Source organism: Centroberyx affinis, unplaced genomic scaffold (genome assembly GCF_046629955.1).
Source record: "Centroberyx affinis isolate AG114_WGS23_722 - 3 ecotype Tasmania unplaced genomic scaffold, CSIRO-AGI_Caff_v1 ptg004226l_1, whole genome shotgun sequence".
Lineage (NCBI taxonomy): Eukaryota > Metazoa > Chordata > Actinopteri > Beryciformes > Berycidae > Centroberyx > Centroberyx affinis.
Genome location: NW_027281968.1, coordinates 73,608 through 92,500, shown reverse-complemented (window position 1 = coordinate 92,500; position 18,893 = coordinate 73,608). Strand labels below are relative to the sequence as shown.

Genomic DNA, 18,893 nt, shown 5'->3' with positions numbered 1-18,893 from the left:
AAGCTCCTGGAGAGAGCTCAGGGCATCCTGCTGTGAGTGACACACACACAGAAACACACACACACACACACACACACACACGTACCAACCTTTTTGCTGCCAATAGTGATTCTAAGTACAAAATTTCATCCTGTGACCCCAGCCTAATGGTCTAAGATGATGGAGATACAATCCATTTTCTCCATTAGAGGGATCTAATATCTTTCTACATGTGAACAAAGGTAGAAAATGTTGCTTTGCTTTTTTATTCCACCCAAATAACGTAACCGGGTGTTGGCCATATATCCGATTCCTGTATCAATATTTTTTAAAATGAGCCAGGAATGGAGTTTTTCATGTTTTTTTTTTTTTCTCCAGCATAGAAGTCCCTCTCATTTCTCACAGGAGATTACTGTTTTTCATGTCAGTGATTATGTTTCCAAAACACACATGGGTATATACACGTACACACTCAGAATGTGGTTTTGTTTTGTGTTTCCTCTTCATTAGTCACTGAATTCCTCGCTTAATATCTGCTAATTAAAACCCAATTTCTTACCTTTAGGAGGAACAAAAACTGCAAAATCAAACCCACCCTTCCCAAGGTAAGACACACTGATGTTTCCTTTCATTGCTCTCATTTAATTTTCTTTTAAAGCAGAGTGGCCAGTCCTTTCTCTTTTGTATTTCCTCTATATTGAGGCAGTAGAAAAGCTGAGAGACAGAGACAGAGTAGCAAAGACATTCAAGCTTAGGTTGGCATGGGTCAATGTATTTCCAAAAACGGGGCATCCCGATCACTACATCTAACATAACTTCTGCCATTTGGTGGATGGTTTTATCACCACATCTCTGGATATGCAGTCATATATTTTTAAAGATGCTGTCAGGACAATCTGGCTTATCAGTGCCTTGATATAGTCGATTTGAGTCGGACTGATGACCTGTTCTGTGCCTCATCATGTCATTCTGTCATGAGTAAATCTTCCCTGTCTCTCTAATACAGCAGAATTACCAAGGAAAGTCTTTTAAAACGATATCTAAGAGGTCTGCTAACAGGAAATCCCCCCTGTATCGATCCATATATAAACTGTATCTGGTTTTGTGTGTGTGTAGCACTTGTTGGACGTCAAGTCTCTGCGCTACCTGAGCAGCGTGACGCTCCACGACCGCATCACCAAGTCCCTGCTTCACCTGCACAAGAAGAAGAAACCGCCCAGCATCAGCGCCCAGTTCCAGGTCAGTGCCGCTCTCGCCCCCGGCTGGACAACCTGGTGCATTACAACAACAACAAGGATACTGCTGCGTGCTGTTGCTTTGCTTAAATTTCACTCAATAGAAGTCAAATTACTGGGGTGAGAAGTGAGTAAAAGTTAAATGAGTTCACTTCAAATGTGCTCAGAGTCAAAGTTACTGCGGGACTTTTATACAAGACAACATTGTTACAAATTGTATTTCTCATGCAGTGCAAAAAGGACAAGAGGACAAAGAGTTCAAACTAGATTATTTTAATAATATAAAAAAAAAACGTGTCAAAATAAGGTGCATAAGCAAAGTAATGCTTAGATTTCTCTTGTCTTCTCTCTCTTACAGTTCACTGCTAATGGAACCACAGTTGGCCAAGTTACAGTTGTTTGGCTAGTTTCTGATGCACAACATTTCACTTAAACTCCTGCAAACTGCGCTCATTGCTAGTGAAAATGTATTGATGTTTTGGTGCTAAAACCTTCATCGGAGTGCTAGTTTCTGATGCAACACGTATGCTGAGCCTACAAAAATTTGTAATCCAAATTGGATTGCCTGTATATGCTCTTTATTTCTGCTGTCTGAAGATAGAACATCTTATCCTGAATAAAGGTATCAGGATAATCTGGAATACTTTGTGTGTTTAAATGCACTCCAACCTTTTTACAGGACAAGTGCCATATGAAAACAGTGGTGTTTTACTTAAATGTCAGTGGATGAGGATGTGATGTCATGTTGGTTTGTGTTTGTGTGTGCAGGCGTCGCTCAATAAGCTGATGGAGACTCTCGGTCAGTCAGAGCCGTACTTTGTCAAGTGCATTCGCTCCAATGCTGAGAAGGTAAGTTCTGCCAGTGAATAGTTTGAGTCCAGTGTGCTTTCCATCACTTAACTAATCAACGAATTATGCTTCTAATCTAACTAAATGACTATTGATCTCTTCTGTCTCATGTTTTATCATCTATGTCTCTCTGTTTCTCTCTCTTTCTGTCTCTCTCTCTCTCTCTCAGCTCCCATTGCGTTTCAATGACAGCCTGGTCCTCAGACAGCTCAGGTACACAGGTATGCTGGAGACCGTCCGGATCCGCCAATCAGGATACAGCATCAAGTACACCTTCCAGGTAAGCCCCTCCCACTACCAGCTCACAGTAGATCCACTCTTAATGCCATGTTAGCATTAATAACGTATTTAAATTTATTGGTAGCATCTTAAAGTATTTTGACAGCGAAGACAGCCAAATATGCAACGTTAGAGATGGCTAACAAAAAATAGATTTGGTTGACCAAAGAAATGGCTTAAAAATTTGATTGTAAGAATCTATGAGTGTGTACCTGACTAGTTTTATTTTCTGGTTATTTTTCACTGCTCTGTAGGTATCTTTTTAGGATTTATTGTCTTTTTGGCTGCACAAATGTGGAAGAAAATGATCACAATTATTTTGCTTGATATTGTGAATCACAGCTATTATTCCAATTATATGAGAACAAAATTATTTTACTTTCTAAATGTAATGAGATGTTACAGCATTGCAGATACTGGAAACTTGAATGTAAGATTAATTGTGCAGTCCTAATTGACATACATTGTGTCTGCACATACGGTTTCTATCATAATGCATCTGAAATACAGAGGACACTGTATCTCCACTGGTTTATTGACGATACACCACCTACCTTCCTCCAGGACTTTGTGCGTCACTTTCATGTCCTGCTGCCCCGCGGCACGAGCCCAACCAAGTCGGGCATCAGGGAGTTTTTCCGCCAGATCCACCTGCCACCCGCTGGGTATCAAGTGGGAAACACGATGGTACGAATTCTGCAAACCAGTTTATCTGTATGATAATATGTAGCATTTGTGGATACTTTCATCCTAAGGGTCCTATTAGTGTGTACATTTTTAGCATCATCTTTGTTTCTTTGTCCATCTGATCCTTTATCTGTCACTCTGCATCAATACTGTCTCGTGCTTGTAAAGCGTATTGATTTCCATCCGTCTGATCTGTAGACTGTGGCGGTGGGCGTGTCTAACCCTTCCTGTGTTGTGTAGGTGTTCCTGCGGGAGGCGGAGCGTCAGCGGCTTCAGACCCTCCTCCACCAGGAAGTGCTGCGGCGAATCGTCACGCTGCAGCGCCGCTTCAGGGCCGTCCTGGAGAGGAAGCACTTTGTCAGCATGAGACAGGCCGCCTGCGTCATCCAGGTGAGACGTCATGTTGCCATGGAAGAGGAGTTTGTGACCAGAAAGTCAGTGGTTTGCATCCTCAGGCATGCTGGGAAAATCTAGGCAGGGAGAGTACCAAGTATCATCGAGGAAACCTTGAGCAAAGCACTTAACTTCCAACTATTCCAGTGGAGCTGCTCAGTGGTCAGATATGCCCCAGCCATGGTCCTGTGGTATTTTCATCCACTTAGTATGTAAAATATTGATTGACTATAAACTTTCTGCTGTGAGTGCATCATACGACAATTTCAGAATCCTGTGCAGCGAAGTTTCTTCCCCCCAGCGCTTCAGCAGGAAGCGGTGTTGGCCATTAAGGCTAATTGGCCTGTCTGTATTAAGCAATACATGATTAATGGTTGTTGCATTTACTGCAATTAGAAACTGCATATCTTTTTTTTAAAGGGTCAGTGTTCTCCAAAATCAATCTCTCCATTAGAGATGATTAACTTTTATGTCTTTACTAATTATAATGATAATACATAGCTGCAACAGTTTACAGCTACTACTCTAGCTATAATATACAGTATATATTTTCCTACTTGAAGAATTGAGTTTTGTTCCAAAATGAGATATCTACCATTTGGACAATGTGACACCTACGCTTACAGAATGACAGGATTACATCAAATCAAATTACAGTATGGTTCTTTTGAGAAGCTGTGGGCAACTTAAATTATTGGTTTACAAAATGGTAACACTTCTACCAACAGAATCCTCTGGATTTTAGAGATATTGAGCAATAACGCAATGAAGCAATTAAGTAATATTTTTTCCCAAACTGGATATACAGCATTTTGAATTTGAAAACAGAATTCCTTAATTGTTAATCAGTCAGACTCAAACTGATATAAACCTGAAATAAGGCCTTTATTTGCCCCTTGATATTCATAGCAGTGATTTCAACACGGAGGAGAAGAATAGTTATGGTGTTAGGCTAAGGACCCATACTGTTATCTCCTAGAGAGAGAGAGAGAGAGAGAAGGAGAGAGAGAGAGAAGGAAAGAGCGAATGAAGCAAAGCAAAGGGTGGAAGAGAGTGATGGAGGGAGAAACGCTGCATTAAAATCACTGCCGGCTTGTTTTTTCTGGAAAGCCCTCGGAGGAGAGCGTTCCAAATCTTTGTCAGACTGAAGGAAAACAAACCCAGTCAGACCAGAACCAGCGTAGCGCTGGGCGAGAGCCAGTGAAGCACAGATAACATTTAGGAGAAGAATAGTTGAGAAAAAGAATGAATATATACAAACTGTCAACTGTCTAAAAAATGTCGGGGTTAACTGTACAGATTCCATCTCTTTGAAGTCTAATATTTCTTTAAAGAAACAAACCATGTGAGGAATGTGAACAGCTTTGTAACATTTCACTTCTTGTTGAATGAAGACAGACTTCTAATTTGGAAAGTTAGTCAGAGAAGGCAGTTAAGTCCATTTTCTTCGGTAGCTGTGTTGATATGTTTCCGTCTCCACCTGCCAAGGCCAAAGAGTCTATGAATAAAGGTCAGAATTGAAAAAAATGAGTTGTCAAAATGATACAAGGTGTTCCCGGCCCTGTTTGTATGAATTTGTCAGACATCCAATTGATGTACATTCAATGCAATGACTGATAAGGTCGTCACATTGTCATCATATACTGTATAAATACAAAAATATCACACATTTCTTTTACTCATTTGTGTGTTCAAGACCTGGTTTAATGGAATTGGACAAAATGGAAATGGAAAAATATTCTATAAAAAAACATTTGATTATGACCTTTGGGATCACTGCCTTTTTCTCTTGTGAAAATATCAATATTCAGCCCATAGTCTTCAAACCTAAAAATGGAAAGTAAGTCATTGTTGTGCAGGAGTTTGGGGGGAATCACAAGCAAATCTTGTTCCAAATCTTTGTCAAACTGAAGAAAAACAGATCCAGTTAGTTTTTAGTTGCAATAGGCCAATGGAATAGAACCGTTGCCCTTTTGCAACTGGAAATCTCTCGTCATCTCATTCAAATAAAATTGGAATTTCGAAAATATTTATTTGGAAGCAACCTGTATTTCCAGCTCCATTCTAACTCAAAACATTTTTCCTGTCTTCTTGTCCTGTATCTGCAGCGTTGGTGGCGAGTCTGCCTTCTCAGACAGTCGGAGTCTGCCGTCGACCCCGGTGTGGAGGAGGCGGCGGCGGTGTGTCTGCAGGCGGCGTGGAGGAGCTACAGGGAGCGCAGGAGGTTCCTGCAGTGGCGGGACTCCGCCCTCGTCATACAGAGGAGCTGGAGAAACTGCTGCCACCGCAGGACTCTGGCGGCCATTACGGTTCAAGCGGCCTGGAGAGGATACAGGGAGAGGAACCACTACTGTCGAACGTACAGGACTGTGACGCATCTACAGGCGATGGGCAGGGGATACCTAGCACGCCTCAGGTGAATAGAAGAGTTCATAGTAGGGCTGGGTTTTGAGCAGACGTGTGACTCAAGTCATTTGGTCCAAGTCTCAAGCAAGTCCCAAGTCATTTGGTCCAAGTCTCAAGCAAGTCCCAAGTCATTTTGTCTTGGGCAAGTCAAGTCAAGTCACAGGTTATGTCAAGTCAAGTTGAGTCGAGTCCTTAGTTAAGGCAAGTCAAGTCCCAAGTCAAGTCACTTTTTTTTTGTAAATGTTAGCAAGCTACGGAGTTGTGAGAGAACAGATTGTATGTGGCTAACGTGAGCTAACATCAGCCCTCACAGACACTTACCGATCAGAATGAGTCTTCAAATGACGAACAGAGTTTGATGTTGTAGTCTGGCTGTCAGAAATCTTTGATGAGCAGGTCTTGCATTCAGCAGTTCCCCTTTTTCCTTCACATGTGAAATTTTTTAATCCGACACTTGTAATGTGAACATTGACAACGTTGAACATTTTAATATTTTATATTTAATATTTAAACTGAAAACATAAAATGAACACAAACAAGTCATTTGAGTCATCATGTCTCAAGTCACGAGTCTTTAACTTCCAAGTCCAAGTCGAGCCTCAAGTCATTTATTTTCTGTCAAGTCAAGTTGCAAGTCATCAAAACAGTGACTCAAGTCCAAGTCACAATGACTCGAGTCCACATCTCTGGTTTTGACAGAGGCTTTTATTTGATCTAGATTTTGGACACTAAATGTGAAGTCACAGGCTTTGGAAGAAATATGACTTAATTATTAGCACGTTGCTGTTTTCTGCCTGCTGTGTGTGGAAGCCTAAGTTCTAAGAAGTTAAATAACATTGCTTTTGCCTTATTCACTGATAATGTCTCTAGGTTCAGTGAGCTGAAGGAGCAGCATGAAAGACAGCTACTGAACGGACAAAAGAGTCCAACTGCAGAGGAAGAGACAGCAGAGAGGATGATGGGCCTGGATGCAGGAACCATGGAGGACCTCACCTTATCAGGACATGAAAGTGAAGTGCAGGATATCTCCATAGAGCCTGCTGAGGACTCCAAGCCAGCGTCGTTAGATGTAGGAGAGGTAGAAAAAGAGGAGGACTCGGAGCGAAGTAGGAGCACGGACGAGACGAGCCACAGAACCAGGTCAAAACGAGAGAGCAGACGGATGAGAGAGCTGGAGCAGGCCCAGTTCAGCTTGGAGCTTCTCAAGGTCCGAACCACCAGTGTGGGAGGTCCTCTGCTAGAAGACTCTGTCCCAGACAGCGGCACCGTTGGTCAGCTGGAAGACTCTCACAGGCATTCACCCCGGGGATCCCCGGCTAGCCATGGAAGCTTTGAACTGCTCAGCGTGGAAGATATGGAGACTGAGGGTTCTGGAGGTTTCGGTACTCAATCCACTGTACCTCCGGTCCCTGAAGAACATTCTGGCTTGGGAACGTTCCAGCCTGAGATTCGACCATTGCACGAGGGGCTTAGAGATTCAAACTACAATGAAAAGCCCATGATGGAGTCCCCCATCAAGCATGAGGCTCCTAGAGCGACATTTTATATTGCTTCTGACCAAAGTCCCATTCACGAACCGAAATTTGGTAGCCCCGGCAAACAATGCAAAGAGAGAAGGGAGTCCACCTCTCGAAGGCCGGTAGTGGTGTTGATCAGTATGCAGAAAGAGAGTCCTGTGGAAGAGGGGGAGCTGCAGGCAGCCCAAGCCCTAGAAAGAGCTTCTCAAACGGGGGGAACATCATCCGGTTCCCACCAGACCTCCATTGCAGGTTTGGAGGTAGGATCGGAGAAGGAACAGCCTGCTACCCAGGCTACGAGAGACATATCTGGGGCGGACAGGTCCTCTAAGGTCCCTGCTTCCACCACCCATGAAGCTGCTCCAGAACTCCCAGGGATTTGTTCCTCGGAGGTCGACATCCAGATCATCCTGGAGCCGAAGGCCCCCGTTCCTGCGCTTCTCCCCAGTCAGCAGGAGAGGAAGGCGGGACGGCCTGCACAGGAGGCTCCCAGCCCCGTCCTGGAGACCAAACCACCCAAAGCCCAGAAGAAGAGCTCAGCCCAGACTGTTATTGTCAACATGATGGAGAAGCCCTCTAACGCTGTGTTCTCCCCGCCCAGACGCAAGCTGCCCTTCTCCAAGTGAGTGCATCGTTATACTTCGGGATGTAAATGCACTTTGCTGAAGTTTCATTCAGTAGTTTTCATTAATATGTCAAATCTGCTCCTGTAACATCTCAAAAATCATTGCTGCTGTTGAATGAAATGTATCTTCATGTAGTCAATTTTAAGCATAAGCATTTAGAAACAGCCTTATTTTTAGATCAGACCTGCATTTTTGAAATGTTATCATGGGTTTTCAAGTTTTTGTGGGCAAAATGGTCATGAAACTTGCCCTCCCTCTGAAGGACCGTGTGAGCTTTCATTTCAAGTAAAAACTGTAAAAAAGTGAAAATCATCCAGTATTGGAGTTGAGAGTTGTTCCTGCCACAGCAACAGTACAGTGTAAAGTAGATGTTGATCTGTTCCTTACTGTCTCGCAGGTCAGATAAGGATTTGGTGAATCAGGAAAGATCTCTGGCCATGCACAGAGACGAGGCCTCTAGCTCCAAAGCTGCTGCTGGATCCAGAAACCGAGAGGTAGGACACACACACACATGCGTACACACACACACACATGCGTACACACACACACACACACACACACACACACACACACACACACACACACACACACAAACACAACCTGATCCTTATAAAATGATCTATGGCTGTGTGTTCAGGTTGCTCCTGTTGCCATTAATCATGAGCTAGGCTTTATTGTCTTTATCTACAATAAATATTTAGAGAAATCTTCCACCATATGTTAAAACCTGTAGGGAAACATTATGTGAATAATTTTTTTTTTTGGATGTAATTCCAAAATCACTATTGTGTGGAAACCTTTGCACAAACTTTGGACCGCCTTCCCTTCCAATGTAACAGAGTAGCAGCTTCTCCACTTACAATGTAGAGTTTGATCCAATCTACCAAATGTGGTTGATGTGAGTACCACACTTAGTTTCTCAACTAAAACAGCATTTGTAGCAGCAACACACACACACACACACTTGTACACAGACACGGACACAAAAATGCATGCATGTACACAAACAAATGCTCTTGTGTATCTACACATAAATGTACAGAAATACACAGACCCTCACTCTTGTGCTGTGATATAGTGCCAATATATTACATTTTCAGAAAAGCACTGATTTATGCTTTGTTCCCCTCGAAAGGGCTTTTATATTACTTACATTTATAACTTATATCAGTTTGATACTAATTACTATGATGTATACTATGAATTTATGTGATAAAGTTTGTCAGTCTGAAAAGCTGGGTAAACTTAAGTTAGGTGGCTTTACCCTCCACTACATCCCTGGTCTTGCACACACACACACACACACACACACACACACACACACACACACACGCACGATGTAGCAGCTGACCTGATGTCCCTGTGGTTGCCTGGAAGCAGGTGGGCCGCCCAGGCCCCAAAAAGAAAGCGCGAATGTCCCGGACGCGCTCCGACTTCCTCACCCGCTGTAACTCGGAGGGGGCGACCCAGTCGGACGACGACGACGAATACTACATCCCCGCCCTGTCCCGCACGCTGCCCCCCTCCCTGTCCCCCCCGCGCGCCCACCCCGAGGCCGACTGTCACAGTGACTCTGAGATGGTAAATGCCCGGACCTCCGGAGGTCCCTTGGCCTCCGACCGACCGGCCGCCCCCTGTCCACTCAGGACCCCCCACCCTCTTTCCTGGGGGGGCGTGGCCAAGCGGCCGGGGGAGGAGCCTTTTAACACTGCTAACCCGCTAACGTCGGACTGTTTGACTACTGATCTACAGTATGACCGAACGAATGTTTCTCTGCTGATAGCAGCTCTTTGCCTGAGTCTTCGCCGTACTGTTCAAGGTGAAAAGATCTCAAACCTTTTCACTCAGATAGACCATGTCTGAGTCACCATGGCTGGACTACCGAACTCGCCTTGCACGTCACCCTGGTGGTCTTGGGTTTGAAGGCCATGCTGACCTCTCAAAACTCACGCCGACTATTTCTTCTTTTAACGGGATACTTCAACATTTTTGAATTTTAATCTCCTGTTCTACTTCACCATGCACATGCCACATTGTCAAGGGGAGGTTTCTGTATTGAGTCTTCAGTTAACTGAAAAATTGTTTGTTAGCATTGTTGCATTCCACATTGAAATCAATGGCTATAGCGAGGTGCAAGTTAGCTCATTAGCTTGCAACTATTGGTACCCATTAGGTTCAATGTGGAATGCTATTGCTGCTAACAAGCCATTTTCACGCTGGCTGAAGAACAAACGAAACCCTTTTCCCTGTAATGTGACAGGTGCCTTAGGAAGAAAAATACCAGATTAAAATCTAAGGTATCCCTGTAGCTACTGTTTCTTTATCTACAGTGACCAGAGATTTTCACAGAGTAAGGATTGACCGCCTGTTTGTCTGACCGGTCCTAGCACAACACCAAGGATCATGTTGAATCGCACACCGTCTGTCCTGATGCATGCTGGAACCATTAAAACCTGCATCACAGTAACTCTTCACTAACAATTTCATTCTGTTATTTACAGAACCACATGAGCATGACTTCATCTCTCTCACCGTCTCAATAACAATATTAGTCATAACGATTTGCTTAAGTATGTAGATACTTAAGTGATTTACTTATGTAATTTATTTTTCAACCATTTTTGTTCTCAGCACTTCATGTTGAATTATATATTCTATGTCCAGTGTTATAGAACAGTTTACATAGATATATAAATCTATAATGTGCCATTATTGTCCATAATGCATGTCCAATGTAAAAAATATATGGTACAGCATGTAGATATATTTATTTAAATTATTGGAATTAGAATGAAGTGCACATTAATCTTGGGAGTGTCATAATTTGGGGAATACCAGATTGTAATCCTCATCCAATGGACAGGTATCATGAACATTGTCTCTGAACAACATATAGATAAAGACAAGTGTGGAACCAACCTGCACCAGATATCTCAAAGATGGTGTTGTGGTTGAAAACCTCTGAAACCACATGTAGGATCGAGTCACACCAGAACCTTCTCTTCTGCAGTCTCAGCCAGCATCCTTCTAAAGAAAAAGTTTAATTCCAGATATTTCCAACTCTGTGTGACCCGCTCTCCCTCTCTGCTCTTCAGGCTTCTCACAAAGACCAGAAGAAGATCCACAAGACGATGTCATCAGGAGACCTAGGCAAGGTGGAGGTCCTCAGAAAGACCTCCAGCCAGGATGGAAGGTAGATCCCTCTGGTCTTTCTCTCTATATTCACATAGAACATCATTTTGGTCCTGATATCTTCACTCATTACGGCTTATTTAAAATGCATCACTGTCAGCTGTAGAAATCAGGAAGGTTCAGCAGAGGAGACCAGAATATGTCTGTCACTGGATGTGGTTTGGGAGAAGCATAAAAATGAAATTTTCTTTTTTATTGTATCATCCTTTATATGATGAGCTGAGAAATGTGCTTCATAGGAAAATGACTTGCAATTATGCTACTTTTTTTGCTCAGATGATTATAGACATGAGACATGAGATATGTTTCATAAAAGATGGATTCTGTGTGGCAAACTTTTTACCTAATAAAAACGTCAACTGACTTTGTATACCTTAGTTTTTTCGGAATATGTTTATGTTATAGTTATGTATTTCTGGGACCTAAACAATTGACCGCACATAATATGCTTAAAATTTAAATTGCCATTAATTTCTTTATAAGAGTAGTTGTCACTTTTCTCAATGGTGGACATCTGACTTCTGTATATTTGCAAAATTATCAAAATGCTGTTGGAGATTTGTGATTTGTAGGTTGATGCAGAGTTGTGTGTGTGTGTGTGTGTGTGTGTGTGTGTGTGTGTGTAATTCAGCAGGATGAGAGGTAAAATGAGATTCTGGAGCAAGTCGAAGCACGGTGAGAAAAAACTGTCAAGAGACAAGCAGGCCAGCAGGAGCGAGTCTGGAGACGCACAAGGTAAAAAGACACAAATAACCACATTACATTAAAATAACCCCAAAATACACAACATCTACTGCCAACTATGAATGTAGATGGACAGAGACACATAATGACATAAACCTAACTGTTCCACAAGGGGAAATTGAAAACACAAAAGCCCTCAGTATACAGTATAATAATAATATAATACAATAATTTGATACTTTGAGAAGATTTCTTACAGGGGCTTCCTTCAGTTGAAAGTTGATCTCCTTTCTCACTACACCATCATACCTGCTGAGTAGAGTATTATGATGAATCAGATCCAAGTCCAAGCCATATCAAGGTGCCACATGGCTACATGCATGCCATCTAAACAAATAACCACAAAAAAAGCCCAAAATAAAAATAACCAACAATCAATTAATCAATCATTCTACCTAAGTTGGTCATCATAATCATCATTAATACCCACAATGCTTAAACTTGAAGGCTTTAGAAAATCAGAAACTAGAAAATTAGAAAACTTAATTCAAACTTGACAACCTGAAATGGATTTCGATGGGAATCATAAAAGTAGATAAAGATAGACAGTTAGAGGGAAACCATATCCACAGTTTTGCAGAGCAGAATTAGGGACTTCAGTATCTTAAAAAGATGAACAAACTCCTGTTATTGGATTTAAACAAACCTGTAATCACCCTTCTCTCTACCTCCCTCCCGCCTTCTCCACCTTTGTCTTCCTCCTCCTCTCATCACTCCTTCCTCCCTCCCTCCTCCCAGATGGCCCGTCTCCTCCTCACAGCCCGGACCTGGCGGTGGCGGCGGCGGCGGCGGTGGGGGCGGCTCCGCGGGGGGCCAGGGAGAGTAAGGAGAACAAGGAGCTGTCTCCGAAGATGAGGAGGCGGCGCAGCCTGAAGATCAGCAGCATCGCTCTGGAACCGGCCCAGTGGCAGAACGACGCGCTGCACATCCTCACCTCCGCCCACGACTACCGCAGCATGAACGACTTCCTCATGAAGAAGGTCGGATCAGAGCGCCAACCTCTGCTTCTACACACACACACACACACACACACACATACACACTTAATATAATGAGTTTTACCTGGCCCATTCTCTTACAGTGCAGGTCCTGAAAAAGTCTTAAAATGTCATAATATCTAAACAGTTAAAGTTATATAGTTAAAGTTGAATTGCAGTTTCTTTGTGGCTGTTTTTTCAGTGAGAAATCAGCACAGTCATCCAGATCTATATTCTGATAGTTCTACACTTGTCTACACTTTATGTTTTATGTTTATCTCTGTTGTGAAATCGGTCTTATATTTAATTCGGACATTAAATAGCTCTTAAAAAGTCTTGAATTTAATTAGTGTCCTGACTGGGCTTTCAGCTTTGTATATTGTCTGATTTAAGGTGTTTTCAGTGATAAAAAGGGATTTCACACTTTGCAATCATTAAGTACTGTTTCCACTATTAGTCCTCCTACTACTACTACTACTACTACACACACACACATACAGATTAATGGATAATGCTGAGACAACCGTACTTCCATTTCCCCACAAGGCTTCCATGGCTACTGTCCTTCTCTCTCTCCCTTTCTTACACACACACACACACACACACACACACACACACACACACACACACACACACTCTACACCGCCTCTCAGTTTATTCAGGGAAGAGTTGCTGAGAATGCATGCTTCAGCAATCTCCCGGTGTTACCTCTGCACCATCCACCCACATCTCCCCAGTTGTTTGCCTTTTTTTAAAAAGTGTCTCTCCTTCCAGATCGGTGACCTGGAGTCTGAGGACGGTAAGAAGGACACCATGGTGGACGTGGTCTTCAAAAAAGCCCTGAGGGAGTTCAGGATCAACATCTTCAACTCCTACTCCACCGCCCTGGCTGTGAGTGCTGCTCTACTTCACGTCTTGGCTCAAAAACTTATTGCACTTCTTCTTTTTTTTTAACAGCGCTTGTTTTCACCTGCTTGCAGTGCCACATGGGTGGGGTTTACATTAGGGCAGCTGAGATAAGAAAAACAGGGAAGTTGTCAATCACAGAAAAGTATACTAAATTGTCTTTTGAAATATTTTCCTGTGATTGTCTAAACTTTCTGGCATGTATTGTGTTGTCCAATGAGGCAAACCCACCATCTGGCACCTAAGACGACTAAAATAAACCATGGTGAACAGATTTGCAAATGCTATTTGGCCCAAGTATGAATATTTTAACCCTTAATAATCAATGACAAATATATTAACTGATGTTTTGTTGGTTTTCATATAGAGTTTCATGTAGAATCTCTCCTCTCCTCTCCTCCCCTTGTCTCCTCTCCTCTCTTCTCCTCTTCCCCCCCTCCAGATGGATGATGGGAAGAGTATCCGTTACAAGGACCTGTACGCCCTGTTCGAGCACATCCTGGAGAAGACGATGCGTCTGGAGCAGCGGGACTGGAGCGAGTCGCCCGTCAAGGTGTGGGTCAACACCTTCAAGGTCTTCCTGGACGAGTTCATGACGGAGTACAAGCCCATGGAGGGAACCATCGGCCGGGTAAGACTCCACCGGCCGGGCGAGGCATGAGCAGCCGTGGTGCCGCCGAAAGTTCACTTTAACATGCCTGCAATCAGCGTTAGGGGTAACGAATTACTTGGTAACACTTTACAATAAGGGTCACTAAGTTAAGGGTTAGGTAATGCTTAATAAGCATTAACTAACCCTTAATTAACAGTTAACTAATGTGTGATTTACTAATGGTGTTCATGTTAACTAAGGTATTAATTTATACATTATTTAATAGTTTATAAAGATGACTATTAAATAATGTATAAATTAATACCTTAGTTAACATGAACACCATTAGTAAATGATTACCGGACACATTAGTTAACTGTTAATTAAGGGTTAGTTAATGCTTATTAAGCATTAACTAACCCTTAACTTAGTGACCCTTATTGTAAAGTGTTACCCATTACTTTGGGTTTTATTTTTTCACATTGTTTCATTTCTGTAAGCACAAAAAAGTAGAAAAATTGAACGTCTCGCAGCATGTCCTGTTACTACTGTTATTACTGTTTTACTAAGGTTTTAATGTGTACACTTGAAACTTTACGGACTGTGAAGCACTTTCTAATACAGCCAATGTCTCTTATTATTATTTCTTTACATGTGCAGGATTGACAAAAGTCAATCAAATGCAAATCACATGAAAATCACAAAGTAACATATTTTGCCCCTGGTGACTTTTCAGGCTCCTAAACCTGAACGCAAGAAGAGGAGGAAAAAGGAAACTGACATTGTGAGTCATTTTTTCTGCAACCTACCCTGAAGCTGTAATGCAAGGAACCATTGTTAACACTTTTAAGTGCTCCTACACTACCTCTTAACATTACTACTGTTACACACACACACACACACACTTTCACAGGCACACACACACACACTTTCACACAAGGAACAGGACATTTTGGAACACTTGAGTAAAACAAGAAGCCCAGGCAGTATTCGGAATAAAAGGAATAACTCTGTTGAATGTAATATGTTTGTGCTGAGCTGAGCTGAGCTGAGCGCTGCCTCTGCTGCCCCCTGCAGGTGGAGGAACACAACGGCCACATCTTCAAGTCCACCCAGTACAGCATCCCCACCTACTGCGAATACTGCTCCTCCCTCATCTGGATGATGGACCGAGCCTGCGTCTGCAAACGTGAGGAGGATCAGACATGTGCACACACACTCACTCACACCACATATACACGTTTTAAATTAATCGAGTCTAAGAATTTAAATGGTAATATACATACAATTCTGATATTACAGATGTTTACAGAGTTTTGAGAAGAATATTCCAGTCCAGGGAATTTGAATAATTCTCTGGGGAAGTCATGAAATATCAGGGAATTTTACAGGAATATACCAGAATGTATTTCACGTGTTGTTTCATGCATTCATTGCATTAGATTGCCGCTTTCAACTGTAGTGGAATCCAGATTAGGTTAAATGTTAACCCCTTTAGGAAAACAACATTAACAAATCGGGAAGAAATCTAATTTTCAGGTCATGGAAGCGCTCCTACTTAGTCATGGAAAAGTCATGGAATAGGTGGGAACCCTGGGTTTAACATGGCTTAATGACATTTAAGGATCCACAAAGCATAGTTTCTGCCATACTGTCCGTCTGTGATATATCAGGCTCTAAAAGCAAGTCTGTAAAAATGTCCAAGGCTGCCCAATATATGAAACACACACACACACCACACCACTAGTTCCTAATGTTCCCCTAACTCACTTACCCACAGGCACTCATACCCATGTGTAGTTTTTATTTCCACCCACACAGTACATTACACTGCCTCCTGCTCTTTTCACACGCACACACACACACACACACTCACACACCAAACTCACACACACACACACACGCCCTGCCTCCCTAAGTGTCCGAAAAACTCGATTAAATCTCCCGTTCCTGTCATAAATCTATCTTCTATCTAGTTACGAGCTCCATCTGCACTTTCTGAGGTTGGACTTTACCTCCGAACGCTCTGCCTGCTCCACATTTACCTGCCTGCTGTGTCTTGGAGGCTGTGGACCGACTGTAGCTGCTGTTTCGGTTGTGTGGAAGGAGGTTGTGGAAATGCTTTCAGTCTGATTTGTTGTTGTTGTTGTTTTGCTGTCTGTAGTGTGTCGCTACGCCTGCCACAGGAAGTGCTGCTCCAAGATGACCACCAAGTGCAGTAAGAAGGTAGGAGGGGCTTTGTCGTTTTCTTAAGGTTTGACGTTTCCAAATACTGTAGCAACATAACAGTGATGAAATATAGATTAGAATAGGGCAAAAATGGATCGACTACACAACATAGGGAACAGTTTAATCACTATTTTGCGCAAGAATTCGATTTTTGTCTGTCGGTTTACTTTGTGACTAGAATGTCTTGTAAATGAGCAAAAATGAATGCCTTCCTGACAAGTTTTGGCATGATGGGTTCCATCCAGTCCTGCAAATGATTAATATTCACCATTTTTTTCAAGTGTATCTCTGTTATGGTCATATTTGGAAATTCTCCGGAAGGCTAGAACTTACCGAAACGTACAAAAATAACAGAACTTCAAAACACTTGGCAAAAAAAAGTCTGATTTGGCTGCCAGGTAATTTCACTGTTTATAACAAGAGTAAATTCAAAAATAAACTAATTCAAAGTAAGCAATTCAAAAATAAACAATTTCCTCATTTCCTTGGTTTGACTTTCTGTGGCTTTTAGTTTGTTTAGATCAAGGATTTGGCCTTCAAATTAAAGGCATTCATGTGAAATCGCTCTCATAACACTCATCAGTTACGTTACCATTGTATCGTTTGCTCTTCATCTCTGCTGTATTTGTTGATAATTTTGACTTGTTTTTTAATGTGACGTGTATGTTCATGTGTCTGTGTGTGTGTGTGTGTGTGTGTGTGTGTGCGTGCGTGTGCGTGTGCGTGTCCATGTCCGACCCGTTCAGTACGATCCGGAGCTGTCGTCCAGGCAGTTTGGCGTGGAGCTGTCCCGTCTGACCAGCGAGGAGCGCACGGTGCCCCACCTGGTGGAGAAACTCATCAACTACATCGAGATGCACGGCCTCTACACCGAGGGCATCTACAGGAAGTCCGGCTCCACCAATAAGATCAAAGAACTCCGCCAGGGGTTGGACACAGGTGGGACTGACAGGGCCCTAAAAATATCTACATATCTACATATTTACATTTCATTTACCTGATATTCATTGCTTGTTATGTCATCTAGTGTTACTATTTTGTAAGCAATCTTACATTTTTAAAGTAGTGGATAGCACATTTGGGAATGAAACTGTATAACTCTTTAGACACTTGAAAGCCTACAGTTTTGAATTTAAATCTGCCTCAAGCTGCTCTAATTATATGCAGCTTATGTATTATTACTGGAACTCCATTGTGTCTCAGTTGTATTTTGTTCAATAGATTCACCTGAACCTATCTCTCCGTTGCAGATGTGAACAGTGTGAACCTGGATGACTACAACATCCACGTCATCGCCAGCGTGCTCAAACAGTGGCTCCGCGACCTGCCCAGCCCTCTGATGACCTTTGAACTGTACGAGGAGTTCCTCAGGGCCATGGGTGAGCACTTAGTCACCATCTGTAGCGGCATTTGTCAGAATTAAGTCCTGATGTTCCTGAGGCTGAGGTTAAATTTCATTGTTGCTTGAATTTTCCTCAAACTGAAATGACACATGAATATTAAACTATATGGTTGGATGGACGGTGTGTGTGTTGTGTTGGGGGGGTTCAGGTCAACCAGACAAGCGGGAGGTGATCCGAGGAGTGTATTCAGTGATCGACCAGCTCAGCAGGACGCACCTCAGCACACTGGAGCGCCTCATCTTCCATCTGGTCAGGTCAGTGATGGGATACAAGCAATGTAGTCTCCCTCAGTAGTCGGCAAACTCCCTCAGTATGAGCATCAAACTGAGGCCCTCAGGATGTAACAGGATCATACGGTGTGTGTTTCAGGATCGCCCTGCAGGAGGAGACGAACAGGATGTCGGCCAACGCCCTGGCCATAGTGTTCGCTCCCTGCATCCTGCGCTGCCCCGACTCCATCGACCCGCTGCAGAGCGTCCAGGACATCAGCAAGACCACCGCGTACGTCCAACCTGCTCAACCCTCTGCAGCGTCCGAATTTTACTTCATAGCTATGATATGAAATGATAGAGTCATTTTTACTTGACAAAACAATTAATTCATTAGTTAGATTTCAGTGTATGGAATCAAGGTACTGTGTGAAACATCCAATAAAGAGATGAGAGCAGATTTAGAGGTTTCATATAAAACTTGCTCACTCGCTTATACAATCAATCTTTTTTTTTGTTTTCATTTTTTCTTTGTGGTGGCCTCACACCTGCTGCGTGTCGCCACATTGGAATAATGTTAATTTTCTACTAACGTTAGTCTAGTTAACCAGCCAGGCGGCAGAGAAACAGAAGTTTAGCTCATTTCTACTTTGTGTAGAGCAGCGTAACA

At 42.7% G+C, this 18,893-nt stretch overlaps 1 protein-coding gene across 1 annotated transcript in view; it reads left to right on the top strand.

Moving 5' to 3' along the window:
• LOC139664327 (unconventional myosin-IXAa-like) overlaps window positions 1–18,893 on the top strand; it is a gene marked incomplete at its 5' end in the record, with an annotated part of 78,501 nt that overhangs the window by 50,893 nt on the left and 8,715 nt on the right. Inside the window, 24 exons of the mRNA XM_071543116.1 lie at window positions 1–32; window positions 545–584; window positions 1,096–1,218; window positions 1,983–2,063; window positions 2,233–2,343; window positions 2,907–3,029; window positions 3,270–3,419; window positions 5,531–5,838; window positions 6,699–7,196; window positions 7,278–7,967; window positions 8,369–8,465; window positions 9,349–9,552; window positions 11,067–11,164; window positions 11,795–11,898; window positions 12,646–12,887; window positions 13,659–13,775; window positions 14,233–14,421; window positions 15,119–15,166; window positions 15,460–15,571; window positions 16,547–16,608; window positions 17,358–17,550; window positions 17,862–17,990; window positions 18,163–18,268; window positions 18,384–18,515. The exon at window positions 1–32 is cut by the window's left edge and continues 112 nt beyond it. Coding sequence (XP_071399217.1) covers window positions 1–32; window positions 545–584; window positions 1,096–1,218; window positions 1,983–2,063; window positions 2,233–2,343; window positions 2,907–3,029; window positions 3,270–3,419; window positions 5,531–5,838; window positions 6,699–7,196; window positions 7,278–7,967; window positions 8,369–8,465; window positions 9,349–9,552; window positions 11,067–11,164; window positions 11,795–11,898; window positions 12,646–12,887; window positions 13,659–13,775; window positions 14,233–14,421; window positions 15,119–15,166; window positions 15,460–15,571; window positions 16,547–16,608; window positions 17,358–17,550; window positions 17,862–17,990; window positions 18,163–18,268; window positions 18,384–18,515 — 3,989 coding nt within the window. The remainder of the gene's footprint in view (window positions 33–544; window positions 585–1,095; window positions 1,219–1,982; window positions 2,064–2,232; window positions 2,344–2,906; window positions 3,030–3,269; window positions 3,420–5,530; window positions 5,839–6,698; window positions 7,197–7,277; window positions 7,968–8,368; window positions 8,466–9,348; window positions 9,553–11,066; window positions 11,165–11,794; window positions 11,899–12,645; window positions 12,888–13,658; window positions 13,776–14,232; window positions 14,422–15,118; window positions 15,167–15,459; window positions 15,572–16,546; window positions 16,609–17,357; window positions 17,551–17,861; window positions 17,991–18,162; window positions 18,269–18,383; window positions 18,516–18,893) is intronic.